This window comes from Dromiciops gliroides, chromosome 2, assembly GCF_019393635.1.
Source record: "Dromiciops gliroides isolate mDroGli1 chromosome 2, mDroGli1.pri, whole genome shotgun sequence".
NCBI classification, from domain to species: domain Eukaryota; kingdom Metazoa; phylum Chordata; class Mammalia; order Microbiotheria; family Microbiotheriidae; genus Dromiciops; species Dromiciops gliroides.
Window position 1 is genome coordinate 109533966 of NC_057862.1, and position 26566 is coordinate 109560531.

General features: G+C 38.0%; 1 protein-coding gene across 1 annotated transcript in view; it reads left to right on the forward strand.

Annotated features, from left to right (window-relative positions):
* The first annotated feature begins 4702 nt into the window (after window positions 1-4702).
* NT5C2 (5'-nucleotidase, cytosolic II) overlaps window positions 4703-26566 on the forward strand; it is an 84278-nt gene continuing 62414 nt past the window's right edge. Inside the window, exon 1 of the mRNA XM_043982741.1 lies at window positions 4703-4820. Coding sequence (XP_043838676.1) covers window positions 4720-4820 — 101 coding nt within the window. The 5' untranslated portion in view covers window positions 4703-4719. The remainder of the gene's footprint in view (window positions 4821-26566) is intronic.

The following is a 26566-nucleotide window of genomic DNA, read 5'->3' on the forward strand; positions in this document are numbered from 1 at the left end:
TGACTTGCCCAGGGTCACACAGCTACTGTCAAGTGTCTGAGGCTGGATTTTTGAACTCAGGTCCTCCTGAATCCAGGGCTGGTGCTTTATCCACTGCACCACCTAGCTGCCCCCTCCTCTCTAATTTTTAATCTTTCCTTATCAGCTGGTTCCTTCCTAATGCCTACATAGAGGCCTGAAAAACTTTCACTAAATCCTACCATTCCTTCAAGCTATCATCCTGTAGCTCTTCTTAGTCTCTGCCAGAAGTCTAGAAATCTCTGCATATGCATTGTCTCCATTTCCTTTCACTTTTCTTTCTTTCTTTCTCTCTTTGTTTCCTTCCTTCTTTCTCTCTCTTTGTTTCCTTCTTTCTCTCTCTCTTTCCTTCTTTTTTCTTTCTTTTTGCAGTGCAATGAAGGTTAAGTAACTTGCCCAGAGTCACACAGCTAGTAAGTGTCAAGTGTCTGAGGCTGGATTTGAACTTAGGTCCTTCTGACTCCAGAGCCAGTGCTCTATCCACTGTGCCACCTAGCTGCCCCCACCAATGATTTCTTAATGGCCAAATCTGATGATCTCTTCTTAGTCCTTACCTTTCTTGACCTCACTGTTGTTTTGTTTTGTTTTGTTTTTGTTTTGTTTTTTTGTTTTAAAACAATTGGTGGGTCAATGAGGGTTAAGTGACTTGCCCAGGGTCACACAGCTAGTAAGTGTCAAGTGTCTGAGGCCGGATTTGAACTCAGGTCCTCCCAAATCCAGGGCTGGTGCTTTATCCACTGCACTACCTAGTTGCCTCCTGTTGGGTTTTTTTGGGACACTGTTTACTACCTTCCTCCTGTAGACCCTTTTTGCTCTGGGTTTCTGTGACACTAATTTCTTTTAGTTCCCCTTATATCCATCTGACTACTCCTTCCTTTTCAGTCTCCTTTACTAACTCATCATCCATAGCATACACCCTAACTTTGGAGATAAACCTGGGTTGCCTTCTCTTTCTATAGTCTCTCATTAGCTCTGATGTGGTTTAATTGTCATCTCTATGCAAGTGACTCACACATCTTTGTATCCAGCCCCACAACCTCTGCATCACCAACTGACTATTGGATGTTTTGAACTGGATGTCCTGGGTACACCTCAAACTCAACCTGTCCAAAACAACACTCGTCTTTCCTGCTGAGCCTCCAGTCACCCATGTGTATACTTTGGGGGTTATCTTTCACTCCTCACTTTGTCTCATCCCATTTATCTAATCACATTTCCTCAAACTTGCTATTTCTACCTACATACTATCTCATATCCAAATCCTTCAGTCTCCTCACACAGCTACAACTTTAGTTCAGGTTCTCATCATCTTTTTCCTGGATTTAATGTCTTTCTAATTGGCCTCCCTGCCTCAAGTGTCTCCTAATTCCAATCTATACAGCTGCTAAAGTAACTTTTCCTTAAGTGTAAATTTGACCAGGTGACTTCTCTCTTTTTTTTTTTAAGTGAGGCAATTGGGGTTAAGTGACTTGCCCAGGGTCACACAGCTAGTAAATGTTAAGTGTCTGAGATCGGATTTGAACTCAGGTCCTCCTGACTCTAGGGCCGGTGTGCGCTATCCACTGCGCCACCTAGCTGCCCCCAGGTGACTTCTCTAATCAATAAATTCTAGGGGTTCTCCCCTGCCTCTAGGGAAAAAAAATACAAAAATTCCTCTCTTTGGCATTTAAAGCCCTTAACAACTTGGCCCCCAAAGACCTTTGATTATATGTGTCTCCTCCCCTTGTACTTCATGGTCTAGCCAAATTGGACTTGAGATTTGCATGTTGTCATGGTGTTCACCTGCTTCTCCTATTGAATATAAACTTCTTGAAAGCGGGTTTCTTTTCATTTTTTGGTGTTTTTATCTCTAGAACCTAGCAGTGTTTATTGCACATGGTAGACATTTAATAAATGCTAATTAATTAATACCATGTCTCGAAATGGGGCAGCTAGGTGATAGAGTGGATAGAGTGCTGGGCCTCGAGTCAGGAAGATTTATCTTCCTGAGTTCAGATCTGGCCCGTGTGACCTTGGACCAGTCACTTCACTCTGCCTCAGTTTCCTCATCTATAAAATGAGCTAGAGAAGAAAATGGCAAACCACTCCATTATCTTTGCTAAGAAACCCCCAAATGAGGTCATGAAGAATCAGATATGACTGAACTTGCAATTTTTGTTATTCGTCACTTTATCTATCTGTCTTATGTTCTTAACTAGATTGTGTAAACTCTGGGAGAACTTATCCCTCCACATTCCACACAGAATTAAGTGTTTAATAAATGATGTTTTAAAATTACTAGATAAGATTATGATGCTTTGATGTAGATTCATTACAAGTTAGCATTAAATTATGGACTTTCAAAAGTTAGAAATAAAATAAGGGTTTGATTTAAATCCATTCAAATATTAAAGCTGCTTGATTAAGAATTCATTATTTTTCATACTGTTATTTCTAATATACATTGTTGATTTGGATTTCCTTGCATTTTAGCGATATAATCATAATAGAGCTCAAGATTAATGTCCAGCCAGGCTTCATCATACCTTTGCAGCCAGATGAGACTACCAGCGCTTTCCTCAATTCACCATGCCATCTTCTACTTTTTGTCATTTCCCTTGCTTGGAATATGTTCTGTGTGAAGAACAGAATCTGGTTTGGCTAGACTGTAGAGTACAAGGGAAGGAACAAGGCCTAATGAAAGGTCCTTGGGGGCCCTGATGTTAAAGGCTTTATGTTTTAACTCCTCCACCTGTCAGAATCCTTATCTGCCCTCAAGGTTCCTATCAGGTGTGGCTCCTTCCCTGATAGCATTCCTTCGCTAAAATTCTTCTCTAACTTTCATAGAGCATTCTATCCAGATCTCTTCTTTGCTTCTGTAATTCTCATTACACTTGTCTGTGTACATGGATCCCTGAGGGGAATGGAAGTTTCTCAGAGGCCAGAGACTGCCATTTTTATCTTTGTATCCGGAGTACCTTGCACACAGCAGGCACTTAATACGTATTTGAAAGAAATTGAATTGATGCTCATGATGGAATGAAATTATACAATTGTTATTTTATTCATTGAAGTTTGCTATTTGTTTTTCTGGTTTGAATTAGAACTTTATAAGATGAAATGCTAGACAAGAAAAAATAATTAATGTGGATACCTCCATTCAAATTGTTCTTTACTTTGGTATTTGTGGTATGTTTTGTTCATTGAAATGATCAAGAATTTTTTTTAGATGTAAGACTTTAGCAACATTCTAGCAAATAATTTTTTCTCATTTTAGTTTTACTTTCTACTAAAGTTTTACCTAAAATCTCATGTAAACAATATTATTCCCTTCCCACAGAAAATATTTTCAAGTTTTGATTCCCAAATAAGACTATAAAAAGACTTTATTCTAGAAATTGAAAATAGTTATCTAATATAAAAACCTTGAAGTGGAAGTTATCTGTCAGAATTAAGGCTTGCAATAGTGAGAATGCTCTATTTGGAAACAGAACTTTAATAGTAGAAGCTTTCTTAAAGACACTGGTAATCATGTGGCATGGTTTTAAACTCTGAGGGAAAGTTTTTCATATTTATTTAAAGCTATTTACAGATGATAACTTCAGAAATAGGAGTGTAACTTAAGACCATTGCATCATATTACAGGTATGTAGAGTTAAGAATCTCAGCTGCCTCCTCAGTTAGATATTTATTCTAATGACATGAATGCATGAGATGCTTTAGTTCCTCTCTTGTAGTCTGTAGTCTTTAAGCAACTTATGCATATGCTGAAAAAGGAAAAAACCATAGTATTAGAAGGGGACATGTTATTTTAGTTTCCCACTGAAATGTCTTCACTGAATCAAGATGAAATGTTAGGCCCTCTGACTGTCCATTCCATTTGAAGAATTTTGCTGGGGTGTTTTTTTTTTTCAAAACCATATTTGAAAATATTGTCATCACTATCTCCATATGCTAAGAAACTAAAAAAAAATTTCTTAGCATTTTATGCCTGGAGATGTTTCTTTCCTGACAAAATTGCATATTTTCTTTTATCATGAGAACTTTACGTGAATATATTTTTCTTTGTCTCAGATTTTCTTTAAATCCAGTGCCCAGTTGTGATAATTTATTTTAGATGCCTAATTTTGTCTATTTTTTCAAATGCTTTTTGTTATATTTTTATTTGTCTGATTTTATATGTGTTTTAATTTTGTAGATAACAAAAACTTTTTGGAAACAGACAAGGAGAGTAACAATTGTAAATTAAGCAATAGATTGCTGTATTAGTAATCATGCATTATAGTTTTCTTAAAAATTAGGTGAATTAAAGAATACATGGTTGATTATAGACATTACATGTATATATACTTATGTTACTCTGAAATCAGTATATATAATTTCAAATAATTAATTCTTTTAAAAAACATTTATTGTTTGAAAAGTTATATATTTCTCAATTGTATATTTTCTAAGATTGGCCTAAAGTAAATAATTTGGCAGTCATTCTGAATTATTAAAAAGCAGCGATGTCAACATCTGGGCTAATTTTCATAATTTTCAGGGTGTTTATCTACACATGGAGGTTATTTTCATGAATTTACATTTTGAAGTAATAGTTTCTCCTGTCAGTTTGTAAACTAGCACTTCATGGGAATGTATGTTTATTAGATACTGGTGAAGAGATACCAGTACTAAATGTCTCTACTCTTCTTTCCTGGAATGCAGCATATATTAAAAAAGATGACTACCTCCTGGAGTGATCGGTTACAGAACACAGCAGAGATGCCAGCTAACATGGACAGGCATGCACTGAAAAAGTATCGGAGAGAAGCCTATCACCGGTAAGTTTTTGGGTACAGGCTTATTTGAGTATTCTTATAAATGAACTATTGAATACTAAGATTTCATGTACTAAAAAATTTCACCATGATTATTAAGGATATAATCCCTAATTGACCATTCCTGCCAAACCAATCACTATCTTTTTTTATCTTCTTTGAGGGGCAATGAGGGTTAAGTGACTTGCTCAGGGTCACACAGCTAGTAAGTGTCAAGTGTCTGAGGTCGGATTTTGAACTCAGGTCCTCCTGAATCCAGGGCTGGTGCTTTATCCACTGTGCCACCTAGCTGCCCCACAATCACTATCTTTAAAAAAAAAAAAGATTAAAAAAAGTATTATTCCACTGCCTGCACAGTTAGGATAACAATAGGCTTCCCTCCTCTGGAAAGACAGAAAAAGACATATGAAAACTATGAATGTCTACTACAGCTTCTTTTCTTTAAAATATCTTTCATATTTAATGTACTAGTTCAAATATTGCCCTGTTTCTACATCCCCCTTTGAACTTCTGTTCTCTTTTATGTATTTTAAATTAATTTAAAAAAATTAACACATTTATCTCTTCCCTCCCACCTCCAGTGGGAGAAAAGGGGAAAACCCTAAAAACAAATATGCATAGTCAAGCAAAACAAATAGTCACATTGGCTAGGTCCAGAAAAAGTCTTATTCTTTATTACTCTTCTGTTGGGAGGTGGGTATAATTCTTTGTCATCTTTGGCCCTCTGGAATCATGGTTGACTATTGTGTTGACTAGAGTTCTTAAATCTTTCAAAGTTGTTTGTTTTTACAGTATTGTTAAAGCATAAATTGTTCTCTTGGTTCTTTTCACTCCACTCTGCATCATTTTATACATGTCCTCCCAGGTTTTTCTGATATTCTATTGTCGTTTTTTTTCAACTGATTCTTTAGTTCTCTTTCCTTTATTCCTTTTCTTTTTTGATATTACTAACTCATCCCTCCTTAACTCTTCCCCCTTAAAAAAAAAAGCCTTCCCTTAGAACAAATAAATAGTCAAGCAAAACAGATTTGCATGTTGGCTATGATGGAAAATTTATGACTTCATATAAATTTTCACTTTTTGTATACTACCAACAAAACCCAGCAGGGAGAGATAGAAAGAGAAATTCTATTTAAAATAACTACCATGTACAAAATACTTGGGATTTTACCTGCCATGATACATAGGAACTCTGAATACGCTACAACCATATTAAAATATAAAGACAGACCTAAATTATTGGAGAAATATTAATTGCTCATGGGTGGGCTGTGCTAGAGTCACAGAAACAGTATGGTTCAATCTGAATTCAGATGCCACAGTTCTTTTTTCTGAAGGTGGAGAACATTTTCTTTCTTTCTTTCTTTCTTTCTTTCTTTCTTTCTTTCTTTCTTTCTTTCTTTCTTTCTTTCTTTCTTTCTTTCTTCCTTTCTTCCTTTCTTCCTTTCTTCCTTTCTTCCTTTCTTCCTTTCTTCCTTTCTTCCTTTCTTCCTTCCTTCCTTCCTTCCTTCCTTCCTTCCTTCCTTCCTTCCTTCCTTCCTTCCTTCCTTCCTTCCTTTCTTTTGCAGGGCAATAGGGGTTAAGTGACTTGCCCAGGGTCACACAGCTAGTAAGTGTCAAGTGTCTGAGGCCGGATTTGAACTCAGGTCCTCCTGAATCCAGGGCCGGTGCTTTATCCACTGTGCCACCTAGCTGCCCCTTTTCTTCTTAATTATAAAAGTATTTTATTATTTTCCAGTTACATTTAAAGATAGTTTTCAACATTTGTTTTTATAAGATTTCTAGTTTCAAATTTTTCCCCCTCCCTCCCCCTAATCCCCCTCCCCAAGACAGCAAGTAATCTGATATAGGTTATATATGTACAGTAACATTAAATGTAATTCTGCATTAGTCATGTTATAAGAGAAGAATCAGAGCAAAAAGGAAAAACCTCAAAAAAGAAAAACAACAGCACCAAAACAAAAAAAAAATAGTGTGGTTCTATCTGCATCCATATTCCACAGTTCTTTTTTTTTTTTTTTTCTGGATTTGGAGAGCATTTTCCATCATGAGTCCTTTGGAACTATCTTGTATTGCTGAGAAGAATCAAGTCTATCATAGTTGATCAACACATAATGTTGTTGATACTGTGTACAATGTTCTCCTGGTTCTGCTCATCTCACTCATCATCAGTTCATGCAAGTCTTTCCAGGTTTCTCTGAAAACCGCTTGCTCATTGTTTCTTACAGCACAATAGAATTCCATTACATTCATATACCACAACTTGTTTAGCCATTCCCCAATGGATGGGCAGCCCCATACTTTCCAATTCCTTGCCACCACAAAAAAACCAGTTATGAATATTTTTGTACATGTGGATCCTTTTCCTTTTTTTATGATCTTTTTGGGAAAAAGACTCAATAGTGGTATTGCTGGGTCAAAGGGTATGTACAGCTTTATAGCCCTTTGGGCATAATTCTAAATTGCTGTGGAGAACATTTTCTAATAAGAGTCCTTTGGAATTGTCTTGGATCATTGTATTGTTGAAAAGAGCTAAGTCTATCACAGTTGATCATTGTACAATGTTGCTATTACTATGTACAATGTTCTCCTGGTTCTGCTCACTTTACTGAGCATCAGTCCACTTAAGTCTTTCCAGGTTTTTCTGAAATCTGGCTGCTTATCATTTCTTTTTTAATTAATCTTTTTTTTGGGGGGGGCGGCAATGAGGGTTAAGTGACTTGCCCAGGGTCATATAGCTAGTAAAGTGTCAAGTGTCCGAGGCCAGATTTGAACTCAGGTCCTCCTGAATCCAGGGCTGGTGCTTTATCCACTGTGCAACCTAGCTACCCCCTGCTCATCATTTCTTATAGCACAGTAGTATTCCATTACATTCATATACCACCACTTGTTCAGCCATTCCCCAATGATGGGCATTCCCTTGGCTCCAAAAGCATTTTAATCTATGGTATTCTATCCATCTTTCCTCTGAACCCATTGAAATTTGCTTTCCTAAAATTCAGGGTGCATGTCACACTGTGCCTAATTTTCCTTTTGTTCTCTATCATAAATTGCAAGATGAAGTGGTAACTTTCCTCCAAGGTTCCTGTAATTTTCACTCTATTAACCAGTTCCTCCCATTTACTGAAAATCAGATCCAGAATAAGTTTCTTCTTGTTGGTTCTTCTACCTTTTGAAGGATGAAATTATTATATGGCAGGTCAAGAAGTTATTTCCTGCTTTACTTTGTTTTTTGTTTTTTGTTTGTTTTTTGCAGGGCAGTGAGGGTTAAGTGACTTGCCCAGGGTCACAGCTAGTAAGGGTCAAGTGTCTGAGGTCGGATTTGAACTCAGGTCCTCCTGAATCCAGGGCTGGTGCTTTATCCACTGTGCCACCTAGCTGCCCCCTTCCTGCTTTACTTTGGCAGAGAGCCAGCAGATATCTAGATAAGTCAAGTCTCCCATCACTCTCTATGATGCCTCAGTGCCTTTCTTGATATCTGTTTCTCAAATTCCTATTTCTTCTTGCCCTAGGGGGCTTAAATGTACTCCACAAAATCCCTTCTGTCATGCTTCCCCTCCTCTGGTTTCTTGATTTCTTCACATGAATATCTCTTAATATGTGCTGCTCCACTCCCCCTTTTACCTTTCCTGTTTCTTTTGAACGAGGTATATTGCTCTTGAGCCATGGTCCAATCATGAGTTTCATCTTATAAAGATTCAAATGATAAACTAATCAGAATTTCCCCATTATGTTAGGGTGTTTAGGTTCTCTTGTTTGCCCAAATTTGGAGCATTTGTGTATAGATTCTTCAGGCTATGGGTTTTACCACTGATCTTTTCTTGGATTTTGTTTTCTGTGAGTTTTTGAGTCTCAGCTGATTTTTTTCTTTCTTTGAAGCTACTCTCCGTGTAAGAGCTACCTTTGGGCATATGTAGTTATTCTTTTCCATCCCCCATGCTTTTTCAGTTTAAAGCACTTGTTGACAGTGAATTTTTGGGAGAGCATAGCTGACTTCATTTTGTTTTTTATTCCCTGTTTTGCTATGTAATGACCCCTGTATGAACTGTTAGACCATCTGTAGCAGCTGGTTTCCTTCAGTGTCTTCTTTAAAATTTGTACAAAAAACCAATTGCTTTAAAAAAGGAGGATTTCAGAGTCTCTGGAATGTTCCCTTCCCTTATCTAGCCTGACAGATGATTCCTTTTGAGTTTGTGAAACTAGTTATAGTAACAGGGACACAGTTCCCTTATCTGTCTCCTATAGCTAATGATATACATGTTTCTTATCAAGCATACTGTATTTCCTCTGTGTGGCTAGCTGCACTGTAATGAGTAGCCGTCTTTTTCCCGTTTCATGTAATATATAAGTACTACTGGTAAATTGTGAAAGACGCATTCCCCATCCATTGCTAATGGGGTATGTCATACTCCAAATATAATAAAAACCTCTTCTGATTCACGCTGGCTTAATTAGCATTAGCTGGTCAACCTGAAAAGAAAATTCATGCAACACATTTTTGATTGGTTTTGCAAGACACTTATCCAGTACATTACTAAGCCTTTGCTAGGTATATTTCAGCTCTCGCCAGAAATCTGTCAGCCCTTTGCTGTAAGCTGTGATAGAAAAACCCATTCTCAGACTCTACCTTTTTAACCAATTATTCACTTTCTGAATTCATTTTTCTTTTGCATCCTTTGCCTACATAACCTGTGCTCCTGTGGTCTTCAGTTTGCCTTACTGAAGATTCAGTCAGTCATTGGCAAAACTTTTTAGGTTCCTTCTTGTAGTAGATCACCCCAGGCGGGTAGTGCCCATCCACTTCAGTAAGTCTTGGCAGATTCTTGTTTTGTTTTGTTTTTTTGGTGAGGCAGTTGGGGTTAAGTGACTTTCCCAGGGTCACACAGCTAGTAAGTGTTAAGTGTCTGAGGATGGATTTGAACTCAGGTCCTCTTGGCATATTCTTTTATGTTTTGGAAGTTACTAGATCTCACTTATTGTTAGCAGGTTAGCAAATAGCTGTCTCATGACTCTGACTATTACGGCTTTTCTTTTCTTCCTGTGTGCCTTAACAGATAATCTCTCAGTAGATAACCTCAATTATAATACTCTTGGGAGGACAAGCATGTTCTTCATCCTCAGGCCACCCAGCTTTCTCCTCTTCAGGAAGAGCTTTTAAATTTGCTATTAGGCTCACTTGTACAGATGGTTTTTCCCTTCCTTTTCTTTTCTGATTAAATACTCTTCCATGTTCAATTATCCTGACAAGGTTCAGGTCTCCCCTTCATAACTTAGATACCTATTTTCTGATTGAAGCCTTAGAGCTGTTTCCTTTAGGAGCCCTTTATTCTCCCTAATTATCTGGAGTGGAGAGGTATTCTTTGAGGACCCTTTATCTTCTCCTCCGAGATGGAGGTTAGCTTCCACACATAAATCTTTGGATTGTGACAAAAATACAAACACTTCATATCCAACATAAATTACTATTTAGTTTCTTATTTTCTCCATGATGGTTGATATTTCCAGCCATTTTTTTTTCAGGGTTAAGTGACTTGCCCAGGGTCACACAGCTAGTAAGTGTCAAGTGTCTGAGGTCAGATTTGAACTCAGGTCCTCCTGAATCCAGGGTCGGTGCTCTATCCACTGAGCCACCTAGCTGCACTCATGCTATGGTATTCTTGAGATGAAGTAAAGGAATTGGAATGGTTGAGGCATTAAAACCTGATAACTGGCTATAAGTATTTTTAAACAGGAGCTTAGGGTTGAGTTATAAACATTCACAAGAAATGACTAGAGGGGCAGCTGGGTGGTGCAGTGGATAAAGCACCAGTTCTGGATTCAGGAGAACCTGAGTTCAAATTTGACCTCAGACACTTGACACTTACTAGCTGTGTGACCCTGGGCAAGTCACTTAACCCCAACTGCCTCACCAAAAACAACAACAACAACAACAACAACAAAAAACTCCCGAAAAAACAACAAAAAAAGAACACTATAGCATGGTTACAGCCATTTCTTCACTTTTATAAAACCACTTCTCTTATCTATTTTCATCAATTTGTCCCACCACCAATCTATTCAATTTGCTTAACCCATTTATTGTTCCCTTTACATGACTTCTTCTACCTTGCCTTATTTCCCCACCTACTGTTGTCTTATTCTTGAGTCTACTGTTTCTACTCCTTACTACTCCTTGATCTTCCTTAATCTTTTATGTATAATTCATTTAAAAACTGAGGTCACTTTTTTTTTTTTTGGTGGGACAATGAGGATTAAGTGACTTGCCTAGGGTCACACAGCTAGTAAGTGTTAAGTGTCTGAGGCCAAATTTGAAGTCAGGTCCTCCTGACTCCAGGATTGGTACTCTATCCAGTGCGCCACCTAGCTGCCCCAGAGGTCCACTTCTTCTTTCAAAGACTTTTCAGGAAACCAGAGTGTGGTAAAAACATATACCGATGAGGACACAGTCGGTTAGGACATATAGTCAGTAAAACAAAAGAACTAAATCCAGACAACATATGCTTGATTATTAAGGTATGTTTCTGTTCAGAACAAAGGTAAGGATATTTTAGGGATGGACATCAAAGTGAGGTTTCTGAAAGATGAGTGAATGGCTGTATGAGTGCTTGCCACTTAAGGGTATGTGGCTACAAAAGCCCCACAAATATGGCCATGAGAACATAATACAAATGATATTTTTAAAATGATTAATTTTTAAAATTAAATTTATTTTTTTCAATTAGCAAAAATTCCCCCTCTCCCTACTCCAGCTGAGAAAGAAAGAACATTTACTATGTCTATCTTTTGCCAAGATATGGCCTGGGGGATAGAGGACCACAAGTCTCTCCCCTCTTCGGTACATCTTCCACTCAGCTACCAATGTGATCTTCCCAAAGCACAGGCCTTCATCCAGCTTGACCTGTGATGAATTTTTTTGGATAAATTGATGGAATCTTTTTGCTAGGGTTTTATTAAAAATTTCAAAAACGAAACGAATGATTATCCTTCTCTTTCTTTGCTTTATCCTTCCATGCTTTAGGTATCGGGACTGTATTTGTTTCCTAAAAGGAGTTGGATGGAATGCTTTCTTTACCAGTTCTTTAGAATAATTTATATAGAATTGGTATTAATTGCTCTTTCAAAAGTTTGATAGAATTCTCCTGTAAATGTATCTGAAGCAGAGATTTTTCTCTGGCATTTCCTCATTACTAGTTAAGTGAGAATTTTGCTTTCCTTATTTTGAGGGATACAGTTCATCTTTTTTCAGCATTTTAATATTTACAGAGCACTTATCTCACAGCAGCACTGTGTTGGTAGATAGTACATTAGTGTATCTATTTTGCAGATTGAAGAACTGAGGCTGAGAGATTTTAAATGATTTATCTGAAGTCTTAAAGCTGGTAAATGCTAATTGTGACTCAGAACCAAGTATCCCGACTCTAAGACCAGTGGAGTAATGTTTCCATTATACCATGCTTCCTCTCCTAAATATAAATATAAACAAAGTTTTGTTTTTTTACCATTGACTGATGTGGGCAAGCTCTTTTCACATCTTAAACTCTGTGGCCAAGGGCTACCTCCCAGCTCTAGCTTGCTAGTTCTTTCTCCCATTCTAGAGTCCTCATGAAGTTCCCTTTCTTAGGTGTAGTTCTCCAATGGGTTCTGAAGGTGGATGCTTCTGCTGAGTCTGCAGTCAGCACCCCTCGCTACTTGGGGGCCCACATTGCCTAAAGCTGCCTTTCCTTCAGTGGCTCTTGCTCTTAGCTGACTGGATTATCTCCTTCTGGTTCCACCTCTTATGATCCTGCTTGGATGCACTAGCTGCTGCTTGTGTAGTCTCCCATGGTGATGGGAAGATGGAGGATGGGGGATGGGGGATGGAGGAAGGAGAAGAAGAAATTTTTTCTCAGGGCCTTGACTTTCCCATCTCAAACTGGATGTCTTCAAGCACAACTGCACTGGTTCACTACTTGACTGACCAACTTCAACCTGACTTGCTGCTTTCATACGCAACCTGAGAGGCGTGATTTGCCTTTTCAGCAGGTGTTTGCCATGGGGTATCATCTATCTTTTCTCCCTCAGGCCAAAATTCTATAGTCTTCTCAAACTGATCAAGTACTTGTTCACACCTGTTTTATATATTTGATTCAATCAAGGTAGCTGGGCCTTCTGTGAGTCTATTCATTGGAGTGGGGCTATAACCTTACCCTTACATAAATGTTATAGAATTAGAAAGATGGAAGAAACCTCAGTATTCATTCGGTCCTGATCCATGTAGGAGAGCTATCCCTGCTGTAACACATTGGACAAGTGGTCATGCAGCTTTTGCTGACCTTCAAGAATGGCAAATCTACTACCTGTTGAGGCAGCACATTCCACCACTGGATCATCTAATTCTCAGAAAGGGTTTCCTGACATTAAGTCTAAATGTGCTCTTTGAAATTTCCACCCATTTTTCCTGTTTTCTGCCTTGAGAGGTCAAACAGAATACGTATGTGTGAGTGCGTGTCTGTGTGTGTGAATGTGTCTCCATTCAGGGTTGGAGTTTTTAGATTTTGAATCTTATTTTCTTTACAAAGTAAGATGTATCTGACTAATGCAGAAATAGGATTAATGTTATTATGTGTGTGTGTGTATATATATATATATATATATATATATATATATATATATATATATATATATATACACACCTATATCAGATTACCTGCTGTCTAGAGGAGGGAGGGAGAAAAATCTGAAATCTGAAATGGTAAAGCTTGTATAAACAAAAGTTGAGAACTATCTTTACATGTAACAGAAAAAAATAAAATACTTTATTAATTAAAAAAAACAAAAAATAAAGTAAGATGTATCAAGGAACAATAGGAAGACAGACTTTGTCATGTCAAATCCAAGGCTTTTATATTTTGTGATCATATTTTTTTTTAATTTTTTTTTTTTAGTGAGGCAATTGGGGTTAAGTGACTTGCCCAGGGTCACACAGCTAGTAAGTATTAAGTGTTTGAGGCTGGATTTGAACTCAGGTAGTCCTGAATCCAGGGCCAGTGCTCTATCCACTGCGCTACCTAGCTGCCCCTGCGTTGTGATCATTTAAAAAAAATCTCACTTTATAGAATTAGGTTCTTGGCTTGTTGAAGTATCTGGCTTTTGTTAATTGCCTCTACAACATCCTACTCATTTGGAAATTTAGTATGGTGGGAAACCACTGGGCTTGTCGTAAGAAAATTTGAACTTGGGGCAGCTAGGTGGTACAGTGGATAGAGCATCAGCCCTGGATTCAGGAGGACCTGAGTTCAAATCCTACCTCAGATGCTTAACACTAGCTGTGTGACCCTGGGCAAATTACTTAACCCCAATTGCTTCACCTCCCCCCCAAAAAGCCCCCCCAAAACCAAACCTTGAACTTGTGAGTCTAAGTTAGCATCTTGAACTCAGTCTTTTTGAGCTGCTGAAAGATAAAAAGAAACCATGGAAAAATGCTTTGTAACTAAATGATGTGTGAATGCATGCTGTTATTGTTTCTACTTTGGAGGTACAGCCTTACATTTCCACAGCTTTTTTGGAATTTATTTTTCTAACACCCAGTTACAATATTTAGCTCATTTTAAACTTAGCCGCTCTATAATGGCCTCTCAGGTCCATGGGGTTCACTCCATTGCTGATTTAGGGAATTTATATTAAATGAAAAGTTAAGAACACAATCACAATTGCTCCAAGCCCCCAGTTTGAAAAACAACTAACATTTGGGCAGAGGATGGGGACTCTCTACCTTAATTTAGATGTGTTTTTCTCTCTAGCCTTCCTTAGGTTACTGGAAATGTTTGAGTAAAGAAGAGGCAGAGTATATTAATAGAACCAATTTTTGTTAATAGACAAGTACCCTAAGGGGAGCTCCAAATGCTGGATTTGGTGGCTAAAACTGATGGTGTTGGCCAGTCTTGTCCTCTGAGGTGCCAGTAGGGCCAGTGGCACTCAGCCCTGCTTTCTCTTTCCCCTTTTGATGATTCCTTTGGTGCCACTGGTTCTTTTCTACCCAGCTCCTGATCTTCTCACCCCTCCTTTTCTACTGCCGGACCTTCCAAGTCTCCCAATTCCAACTAGGCCCAGAATGTGTGAACAAGTTCCTCAGGTTATCCAAGCAGACTTCCTGTAGCCTCTAGGGAGGTATGCAGGCCTTGTTCATACCTTGTGAACAGTTGAGATATTCTGAACTGCTAAATGTATCAGGATTAAATGGGGTGACCCTACCATTACCCTTTATTTTGGGGATTACTACAGGTTAAATTTTTTTTAACACAAATTATGCATTTTATGTGATGTGTTCAATTTTTTTCTTTAACCTACCTAGATATTAATACTAAATAATTATATAACTTTTGAGAATCATATATTATAGCCAGAACAGACCTTTGAAGTTCTTCGGTCTACCTGCTTTATTTTACAGACTAGAAAACTGAGGCAAAGAGGAGCTAAGTGATTGGCCCAGGGTGGCTTAGCTAGTGACTGAGATAGGATTCGAACTCAGGTTTTTCTTGACTGTAAGCCCTTTTATTGCCTGCTTTTCTCTTAGTTAATGTTGACCTAAACTCCATCAAGGTAGGGAACATTTTTTTTGTTGTTGTTCTTTTTATTCCCAGCTTCTAATCCACAGTGCCTTTCTTAGGCACTTAGTAAGTATGCAGGCATTAAATAAAATGCTTATCTTATCAAACTGTGAATGTTGTAAACTTCAATATGGGCACAAAGGATCCTACGATTTTAACCTTATTTTAGCCTTATCCTTGTTGAGTTTGTTGGGTTGGAAATAATTATAGGATCAAACCCTTCTTTTTTTTAACATTTAATTTTTATCCCCATTACTTGTAAACAGAAATTTTTAACATTTATTTTAAAAAGATTTTGAGTTCCAAATTCTCTCCCTTCCTCTTTCCCTTCCCCCCTTTTTGAGAAGGCAAACAATTTGATAGAGGTTATATAGTCACGCAGAACATTTCTACATTAGCTGTCTTGCAAAAGAAAACACAAACCAAAAAACCTAAGAATAATAAAGTAAAAAAAAGTATACTTCAATCTGCATTCAGACTCCATCAGTTCTTTCTCTGGAGGTGAATAGCATTTTTCATCATAAATCTTTCAGAATTGTCTTAGGACCAAACCCTTCTTGTTTTGCCAAGAAATAGCTTGAGCTGTTTAGATGCCACAGTATCTTGGTGGAGGTGCACTGGAGGGCTTCTTTTTGATTTGATAACTAAAGTTCTGAAGTGTTTAAACCAAATAGAGGATTGGACTTTTCAAGGCCACGAGTGGAACAAATAAGCTTTTTGCCAGTTCTCAACATTGATTGGGTCCAAGATGTTGAAACTGGGCATTTTATTTTACATTTTGACTGATGGTGGTGGTTAGTTCGTAAAACTATCTCTTGAAGATTATGAAGTTGGCTTTTTCTTCATGAACACATTTGGTTTAAAAAAATTTTTTTCTTTCATGAACACATTTGTAAGGTTAATAATAATAATAATAGCTAATATTTGTATAGCACTTACTATGTACTAAGAACTTTATAATTATTATCTCATTTGATCTTCACTACAACCCTGGGTTAGGTGCTTTTATTCTCATTTTACACATGAGGAAACTGAGGCAGAGTTTAAATTACTTGACCATGGTCACACAACTAGTAGGTGTCTGAGGCTGGATTTGAACTCGGGTCTTCATGATTTCAGACCTAGTACTCTATCTACTGAAATTTGAAGTGTAACTAAGCTTTTTTTTTTTTTTTTAACTAAAATATTCTTTACCTGGTTTAATGTTTTGGTTGCAACTTCTCAAAAATGCCATGTCTGTGAATCTTGGTGTAGTATTTACAATCTAAGTCAAGGATCAGAGTGCTCAAGGGACCTTGTAGCTTGTCAGACTCCACATTTTTAAGATGCTTGTTTAGCGTGTACATAGCTGCCTCTCAAATCTGAGGGAACTGAACACTCTGGTTTAAAGCCCTAAAGTAGACCGTGTGGTGGCGCCATGGTGCATAGAATGCTAGCCCTGGAGTTGGGGAGTTCAGTCGTTTTCAGTCATATCTGACTCTCTGTGACTCCATTTGGTGTTTTCTAGGCAAAGATATGGGAGGGGTTTGCCAGTTCCTTCTCTAGCTCATTTTAGAGATGAGGAAACTGAAACTAAATGAGGCTAAGTGACATGCCCAGGGTCACACAGCAGCTAGGTATCTGAGGCCAGCTTTGAACTGATGAAGAAGAGTCTTTCTGAGTCCAGGACTGGCATTCTGTCCAGTGTGTCACCTAATTGGGAAGGGCTGTGTGAAGGACCCTGAGCAAATAAATCACTTAGCTTCAGTTTCCTCTTCTGTAAAATGGGGGTAGTAACACTACCTGCCTCCCAGGGCTAATGTGAGAATCAAATGAGATAATATTTGTAAAGTGCTTTGCAGACCCTAAATTGCTATATAAATGCTGGCTATTAACTGTATGAAACCAAAAATATGGTACTTGTAAGTTTCCAGTGAGTAATTCTTTAAACACATTTTTCATTGATGGTTTTTGTTTTTATGTCACATAATATAGTATCTTTGGCTTTAAATTTTAAGTCCATAGAGTTTCGAGTTTGAGGTTTGTGCAGAAATGACTGATTTTTATTTTCAAATCTCCTTTAGTTTTTCAGTCTTGGATGTTACATTGGCTTTAGTAAACCCGTTTTGCCTTTCTGTATTGGTTTTGGATAGAATCCACGTTCAGCCTGTGTTTATGGCTTAGGGTATGGCTGTTTTTAGAGCTCACCTTTACAGACAAAGCCCTTTAAGGTTTCGGTAATTTGGGGAGGGGCCCACCAGTGTCTGGGGTCTTGAGGTGAGGCTTTATGTGGTAAAGGGCCACATGGCACGAGTTTTGATTCAGAGCTGTGGATAGGCATGTATTCCAGGCCCTGGGGGACACTAGTGAAGAGGTAGAGAGAAGGGAAAGGAATGGGATGTGAGGGGCACAGAGAGGCAATTTGTTTGGCTGGTTATCGTAGGGTGTGTAAAGGGAAATATCCTGCAATCAGCCTTGAAGGGGTGAGGCCAATTTGAGAAGGCCTTTAAATGCCAAACAGGAGAGCTCCTATTGGACTTTAGTGGCAACTGGAGCCTCAGAGGTTCTTGAGAAGTTGAGTGATGTGGTCAGACTCGTATTGGACAGCTGAATAAATTGGGGAGGGCATAGTTTGGAGGTAGAGAGATCGTTAGGAGGCTATTGCAGTAGTTTAGCTAAGTGGTGGGGAGGTCTCGCACCAAGATGGTGATTGAATGAGTGGATAGAAGGGGGGTGGGTACAGGAGGTATGGAGTTAGAATTAGTAAGCCAAGGCACCTGATTGGAGGGGGGGACAGGCTGAGGGAAAATGAAGAGTCGAGGGTGACCCTTGACTACAGTATTTGCCCATGGTCACCCCCCATGCAGTCAGTGCTGTGACAGTTTTCGAGGTCTTTGGATATGTAACAGAGACATATTTCTTAAGAGCCGTGTGACCGGGATGGCGCTGTCAAAATAACAAGGGGCATTAGGAGTTAACAGGTGTCAGTGAGTGTTAGCTGTTTCTGTTTTATGCCATTCAAATGCTTTTATTTGCTGTCAGCATTCCTAAGCAGTGGCAGGTGAGGATGCAGGGCCTGTGCAAATGTAAGATGGCTTTAGTCTACTTAGACTCACGGATTATTGATTTAGAGCTGGCAGGGACCTACCTTAGAGGTCATGTAGTCTATCCCCCTTCTTTTTACCAGGATCCTGAGGCCTAGAAAGGGTAGGTGACTTCCCTTCCAAATGTTTTATCAGTATAATGTTATTCTATTCCTTGCATCTCTGTCTTTTCGTGACAGTTCATGTTTTATATTCAGAGGGATAGGGACTAGACTTAGAATTTTATTAATATGGACAACTCCCAGATGAAACTTCTTTCATCATAGGTAGGCACATTATCCACAACTAAATATTCCTTCAAAAATCATATCCTGGGGCAGCTAGGTGGCGCAGTAGATAAAGCACTGACCCTGGATTCAGGAGGACCTGAGTTCAAATCCAGCCTCAGACACGACACTTACTAGCTGTGTGACCCTGGGCAAGTCACTTAACCCTCATTGCCTGGCAAAAAAATAAAAATAAAAATAAAAATATGATAGTTCTTTTGGGGACAGCTAGGTGGTGGTAGTAGATAAAGCATTGGCCCTGGATTCAGGAGGACCTGAGTTCAAATTTGGCCTCAGTCACTTGACACTTCCTAGCAGTGTGACCCTGGGCAAGTCCCTTAATCCTCCTTGCCCTGCCAAAAAAACAAAAACAAAAACAAAGAAAAAAATCATATCCTGAGGAGGCAGCTAGGTGGTGTAGTGGATAGAACACCAGCCCTGGAGTCAGGAGGACTTGAGTTCAAATCCAGCTGCAAACACTTACTTAGTTGTGTGATCCAGGCAAGTCACTTAGCCCCAATTGCCTCCCAAAAGCCCCTCCAAAACAAAAAATCATATCCTGAGCAAAAAGAGTATCCTGGACTGTTGTTTTCTTGCCACAACTCCTCCTGCATCTTCTAAGGAAATAATCCACATCAAGCAGATATATTAAAATATATTAACATTTTCATTTTATGTGTTAGGAGTGAATCAAGGTTTCCTATTAATTTCCTTTATAGTTAGAAATAGGTTCCTATGTGGAAAAATCTAATATACTGAATTGAAAACTTGTAATAGTGAATAATCTTAATTGGTGGTCAGATTCACTCTAGTGTTTGTGCTGTCAAATCATAGAGCTTTTGAGTAGAGGCAGCAGCATTTTATCCTAGATAGAAAGCTGTCTTTAGAATCACAGAGGTCTAAGGTAAAAATATTGCTTCTTACTCAAACTGACTTGGTAACCTTGAGCAGCTTAACCTCTCAGTATATAAGGTGACTTTCTTAGAGTATAAGTTTCAGAAAAGGTGCTGAACACCACTAGTAGAGGGAGTTTCTTTATCTATGCATCAATGAAATACAGGGTCTAGTCCTTAGCCCTGGGCAGCTAGGTGTCAGCTGATAGAGAAATGGGCCTGGAGTCAGAAAGACCTGAGTTCAAATTTGGCCTTAGACACTAGCTGGTTGACTCTGGGCAAGTCACTTAATGCTGTTTGCTTCAGTTTTCTCATCTGTAAAATGAGCTGGAGAAGGAAATGGCAAGCCATTCCCATTTCTTTGCCAAGAAAACCCTAAATGGGGTCACGAAGAGTTGGACATGACTGAAATGACCAAACAACAACAACAACTAGTTGTATAAGCTTACCATCAACAGATATTTGTTAAGTCTAGATAGCAGGCTTTCTCAACCAGTGGAATATATATTTACAACCCAAATGTTTTCTTGAAAAGTAGTTGACGAAATTAATTAAAAAATAGCATCTTCTTTCAATGTGAAAATAATTCAGGGTCCTTCTGTAATTTTATCATCCCATATAACACTTTCCCCATATCCCTTCCCTCATAGAAGATAAGAGGAAATATTAAATGAATATGAGCATTAAATATTTGCTGCATCTATTTCTTTTCAGAGCCAACTAATGAAAAAATGATTTGAATTGGGACAGGGCCATGTTTCTGCAAAAACTAACCTTGTTTGATTATTATTTGAGGGTCTTGTCGGGGGATAAATTTGCTTTGCCCTTTTCTGTTTGTGTTTGTGTTTGCCTGTCCGGATTCCTTTACAGAATCTGGCAGTTTAGTTTGTATGTTTCCCAGACCGGTCAGCCAGTCTTAATCAGTTCTGAATGTTGATTGTCTCTCTTCTTCCATGCTTCTTTATTGTTGCTGAGTTTTCAAGCATTTACAACTGAGGTTGTTGGTCACCCAGTCACTGCCCAGTTAGGGTTCGGCCTTGTGCCAGAATTTGTTGGGGACTCTCAGGGACTGAGTTCTCTGTGCTAACAAATGAGCTACGGTTCTCAGGCAGTTCAGTATAGCTTGTTGAGCCAGTATTCTCGTTCAGGGGAAGTAAATCATTGAGGATGTCCAAAGAAGGGTGAGTTTATTTTTCCTTTTCCTTCCACTTCCTCTTTTATCCAAGATGTATCCCTATCATCTGAGTTGAATAGCAAGATAATTAGAAGTACTGTCAGAATGTTAATGTAGAGGAAGGCCCGGATGGAAAGAATCTCAGCTGAAAGCTGACAACATTTCTTATGTAGGTTATAGCACGTATTGCTAATATCATTTTGAAAGAAAACATAGAGGATGGAGAAGCAGAACGGGATATTGCTCTTCTTCAGAAACAGCGCCAGCATTTGCTTGTGCACTAGAAACCGCCCTCCGGTGAACTCAACAGAGGAAAGAAGGCTATAAAAACATTTAAATTCAGTGTAGGAGAAAGCGTAATGGTTGAATGTTGGAGAGCTTATGTGTTTTACATCCCTTCTGGACAGATTGAAAATCCTTTATAAAAGAATTCCAAATTCTCCCATGGTTTTCTCTTGTTTTATAACTTTTTTTTTCTCTTACGCTTCCAAGTCTTCTTGAATATTCACTGCTTCTGCTGTCAGTGAACACCATAAATGAAAGTAGAATATAACTCACTGTTTCATCCTATTTTTCCATTAATTTTTGCCCTTGAGATATATTTTGATTTTATCTTCACATAAAATATATCACCTTCATTACGTTGGACAAAACACTCAAATTCTCTTCATGTAGCAAAAATGTTTCGGATTTAGCAGGGGTGGGGTTCCTGTAATCTTAGTTTTGTACTTCTATGAGGTGTTTGAAAATGAAAATGGTTAAATTGCAAATTTAAATGATTAAAATTCAACATTATATTTGGCCTCATGGCATGCATAAAGCATTTTGAGGCTTCTTTATTGCTAATATTGTCTTTTACTATTGGTTTTTGGGTTCTTTACTGCTGAATGTAAATCTGCAGGTTATAATCCTTGAGGCAAAAACTATTAAAGCTGTTGCTATTATACACACTGTCTTCTTGGCTTAGTAAATGTTTCATAAGATTAGGAATGACTATTTTTACATTTAACTGCAATCAAAATTCATGGGAAATGTTCAGTTTTTGCCTGATGAAAGGCAGGCTTATCTAATTTAAAAAATATTTATTTTGAGGACTAACAAGGATGTACCTTAAGCTACAGTTTGAGAGTTTTTTTATCTGTTTCTGATTATATAGCATTATTTACCCCAAGATTTGTCATCATCTTCAGAAGCTTAGAAGACCCAGCTAAATGTTTCTGAAGTGTAAAACAAAAGTATTAAAAACATCTAATAAGCAAGAGAGATCTAAATGAGCAAAGGGACAATATGTGGAGTGAAAGGCATTACATTTTGCTTTCAGGTTCTTAGCTTTTTATTTAGTAATGTGTTTTCTTTGAGTTGCAAAGGACCACCATTTGATCACTTTTGGCTCTCCATTACTTTTTTTTTTTTAAAGGAAGCAATTGTGGGGCAGCTAGGTGGCGTAGTGGATAAAGCACCAGCCCTGAATTCAGGAGTACCTGAATTCAAATCCGGACTCAGACACTTGACACTTACTAGCTGTGTGACCTTGGGCAAGTCACTTAACCCCCATTGCCCCACCCCCCCCCCAAAAAAGGAAGCTGATGCTCTATCCACTGTCCTACCTAGCTGCTCTCCCCCCTCCCCCCCGCCCATTACTTTTGTGAGTTTTTTTTTTTTAATTTTGTTTGGTTGGGGTTTTTTGTGCAGGGCATTAGGGTTGTGACTTACCCAGGGTCACACAGCTAGTAAGTGTCAAGTGTCTGAGGCTGGATTTGAGCTCAGGTACTCCTGAATCCAGGGCCAGTGCTCTATCCACTGCGCCACCTAGCTGCCCTCCCCATTACTTTTTAAAAAGAGAGTTATTAGATCATTGTTTGTTCTGGGATCAAAGGAAATTTTGTCTCTTATTTCTGCATTGCTTTTATATCTAAGATATTTTACCATGGCACAAATTGTACTGTTTAACACCTTTGAAATGTTTTCTTTATATTAATTGGCAACTGCAGTTATTTAAAGTTGTTAGTAAAAATGATGCTTCCTAGAAGACATTTTAAATTTGATGTTAAATATCTAAATTTCATAAATGTAACGATTGGAATAACGCCACCTGCTGGATACTAACTGTAGAAGAGTTCTGCCCATGAAGCGAAGGTCTTTGAGGGCAAGACCAGGAGTCTTTGGTATCAGGAAGTGACGCGGACTAGTGGGAGGAGGAAGGAGGAGACGGAGGCGCGCTTTTCCTCTGGACTCTGGTGGAGAGCGGAGCTAGAAATGTGCTCTCCCTTTAATAGATAGAAATCTAGGCCTTTTTCTCTCTCTTTACCAAACTCTTATTCTCCTTAATAAATGCTTAAAAGTCTAACTCTTGCTAAAGTTTATAATTTATTGGCGACCACTCATTAGATATTTTAGACAGTTTAGCTAGAATTTTAGCCCTTAACATAAATCATAACTAGACTATGGCTTGAATTAGTACTTTTGTGGGAGATATTGGGGAAACTATGGAACTAGTAATATGTTTTTGGAAAAGATTCTTTCTGAACTGTGTCTGAACTAGTCCTTCAGAATTGTTAGATGACATATTCTAGAGGTTCTGTATTTTAAGAGGTAAACTAGGTGTACACTATTTGCCATAATTAGAATATCTAGGGTCGTTGCTGTTGTAAGTTTGTTTTTTGTACTAGTGGTAGGCTTTGGGGTATTGTTAACCATGGTGTACTTGCAGGTCTATGATTTAGATAATAAAAATTTATGCCCTAATTCTTGTCATACACAGTACAGTTTGTGTGGTTCAGTTATGAAGATTGTGCTACATTTTAGAAATCTCCTTTATGCTAGCTTTTGATTTTGAGATTACAAAAGAGACAAGCAAGAATTTAGAGGGGAATAAGGAGAAAAGCAAGGGGTGAAGAAACATGTACGTACTAGAAGAAGGTGGATAGGGTTTTTTTTGGGGTTTTTTTGGTGGGGCAATGGGGGTTAAGTGACTTTCCCAGGGTCACACAGCTAGTAAGTGTCAAGTGTCTGAGGCTGGATTTGAACTCAGGTACTCCTGAATCCAGGGCCAGTGCTCTATCCACTGTGCCACCTAGCTGCCCCGGTAGATAGGTTTTAAAGAAGTGAACTTATACCCTACAAGTATGAGTTTTGTCTCTTGTTTCTCCTGTAATTCTTCATTTAGTTTCCCTGTATCCACCTAGGTTCTTCACATTCTCCCATATTTAACTTTTTAAAAATTAAAGCTGGGGGCAGCTAGGTGGCACAGTGGATAAAGCACTGGTCCTGGATTTAGGAGGACCTGAGTTCAAATCTGGTCTCAGACACTTGACACTAGCTGTGTGACCCTGGGCAAGTCACTTAATCCTCATTGCCCGGCCAAAAAAAAAAAAAAATTAAAGCTAATGGTACTATTCTGACAGTATCTCCTTTTTTTTTCCTTTTTTTGGCGGAGCAATGAGGGTTAAGTGACTTGCAGAGGGTCACACAGCTAGTGAGTTGAGACTGGATTTTGATTTTTTGTTTTTTTGGTGGCACAGTGAGGGTTAAGTGACTTGCCCAAGGTCACACATAGCTATAAAGTGTCAAGTGTCTGAGCCCTGGTTTCAACTCAGGTCCTCTTGGGTCCAGGGCTGGTACTTTATCCACTGCGTCACCTAGCTGCCTCCAGTAACTCCTTTTTTTTTAATTATAAGAGTATTTTATTTTCCAGTTACATGTAGAGATAGTTTTCAACATTTGTTTTTATAAGATTTCTAGTTTCAAATTTTTCTCCCTTCCTTCCCTCCTTCCTCCCCTCCCCAAGACAGCAAGTAATCTGATATAGGTTATATATGTACAATAACATTAAACATATTTCTGCATTAGTCATGTTATAAGAGAAGAATCAGAGCAAAAAAGGAAAAACCTCAAAAAAGAAAAAGAACAGCACCAAAAACAAAAGAAATAGTATGGTCCAATCAGCATCCATATTCCACAGTTCTTTTTTTTTTTTTCTTTTCTGGATTTGGAGAGCATTTGCCATCATGAGTCCCTTGGAACTATCCTGGACCATTGTGTTGCTGAGAAGAATCAAGTCTATCACAGTTGATCAACACATAATGTTGATGCTAGTATCTCCTTCTTAAAAGAATTTCATGTAATCAGATAAAATGTGCCTTGAGATTGGGATGAATTGTAGAGATATTCAGTGTTATTATTGATATTGCATTAAATGGATTCACTTTTAATTTTCTTCCAAATTTCTCTTCTACATAGAAATTAATATTGCTGATATTCAGTTTCTTGACTACTTAGAATTCATTTTGAATGAGAGGAATTAACATAACTCTTTCATATTTTCTTCTGTATTAATGATGATATTGTATATGGGATGTTTTGACTCTTATACTAGAGACTCTTGCAACATCTGAGTATGGTATCTGTTCTCCTGGGGCACTCAGATAAACAAGATGCATTTCTCCTGAGTATGTCCCTTTGAGAAAATTGCAAAAGAATGGTATGTGAAGACATATGAAATCAAAACCTGATGGTTTACCCTTATGGTATTGAAAGATTTTGAATTTGACATCCTTGGTAAATCCTTTCTGCTACTTATATGATGTCATTATAAAGTAAGATATTCCTACTTAAAACAAATTTATTAGATTGATCTATAAGAGTGAAAGAAACAAATCTTGAATCTTCATCTCTGATTTCCATACTCTTTCAAGGCATTTTTAGAAGTTATACCTCTGAATCATAGAAATTCCAAAATATTAAAAAGATTTGTCTTTCTCTTCCAAATTCACATTGCTGTGTTTTTCCTATTACCAAGCACTTATTTAATAATATAGTAAATTTCAGCATAACCTCTCAGCTTAAAAACTTATAGTCAGTTTTTCTTTTGGTTTATCATGGTCATCTCTGAATTCATAAATGCGTGATTCCTTCAGCCACTATAAAAGGCCAAGAAGTTTTTCTCTTGATATTCTTATTTTCGTTTGTTGTTGTAATTACTGTTTTTGGGCTCTTTGCCAGGAAATTGTGACTCCTGGGCCAGTGGGAGGGGCTAAGGGTAAAAGTACACCATTGCCAAAGATATTCTATTCCAAATGGATTTATGTGGGGCAACAGTGATATCCAGTGACAAGTTAAATTAGCCACAGAGGTGTTTTCTTCAACTCTCTCAGAAGATTAATATTGAGGGCTGATTCAGACAAGAAACTTCTGAAGTTGGATTAAAGCAACAAACAATTCTATATTGTGGGGAAATTTTAAAAGGCATTTTGTAATGTGACTTGTAGAACTAGATGAACCAGACGACTTTGCAAGAAGACAACCAGTGACAGATGAGGTAACACTATTTGAATGGCCATTTTAATCTTCGTATCACTAGGGGTTTGCTTCTTTAGTTTCAATTTAATAAATGGCATGCTGATATTTCAAGGAAAAAATACCTAGAACCCCTGTTTTATAAACAGATTGTCAACGATCTCATTATTTTTATAATGAATAGATAGATGTATTTCTTTAGTCTCCTGTTTCCTTAAACTGCTTAGAGATATGTTACTAAAAATATAACAGTTAAACAAGCTGTTCAATTTTGAATTCATACCCTGGTATGCCAGTGGAAAGTTTTATAGTACTTGTGCATCTCCTATAGGTCTTACAGTGTCTCTTTTTAAACAATTAGTTGATCAGCCTGTGAATTCTTGAGCCTCTAATGTTGAGCTTTACAGTTGAACATATTAGTGAGATGAGAATTTGCACTAGTACAGAAGCTG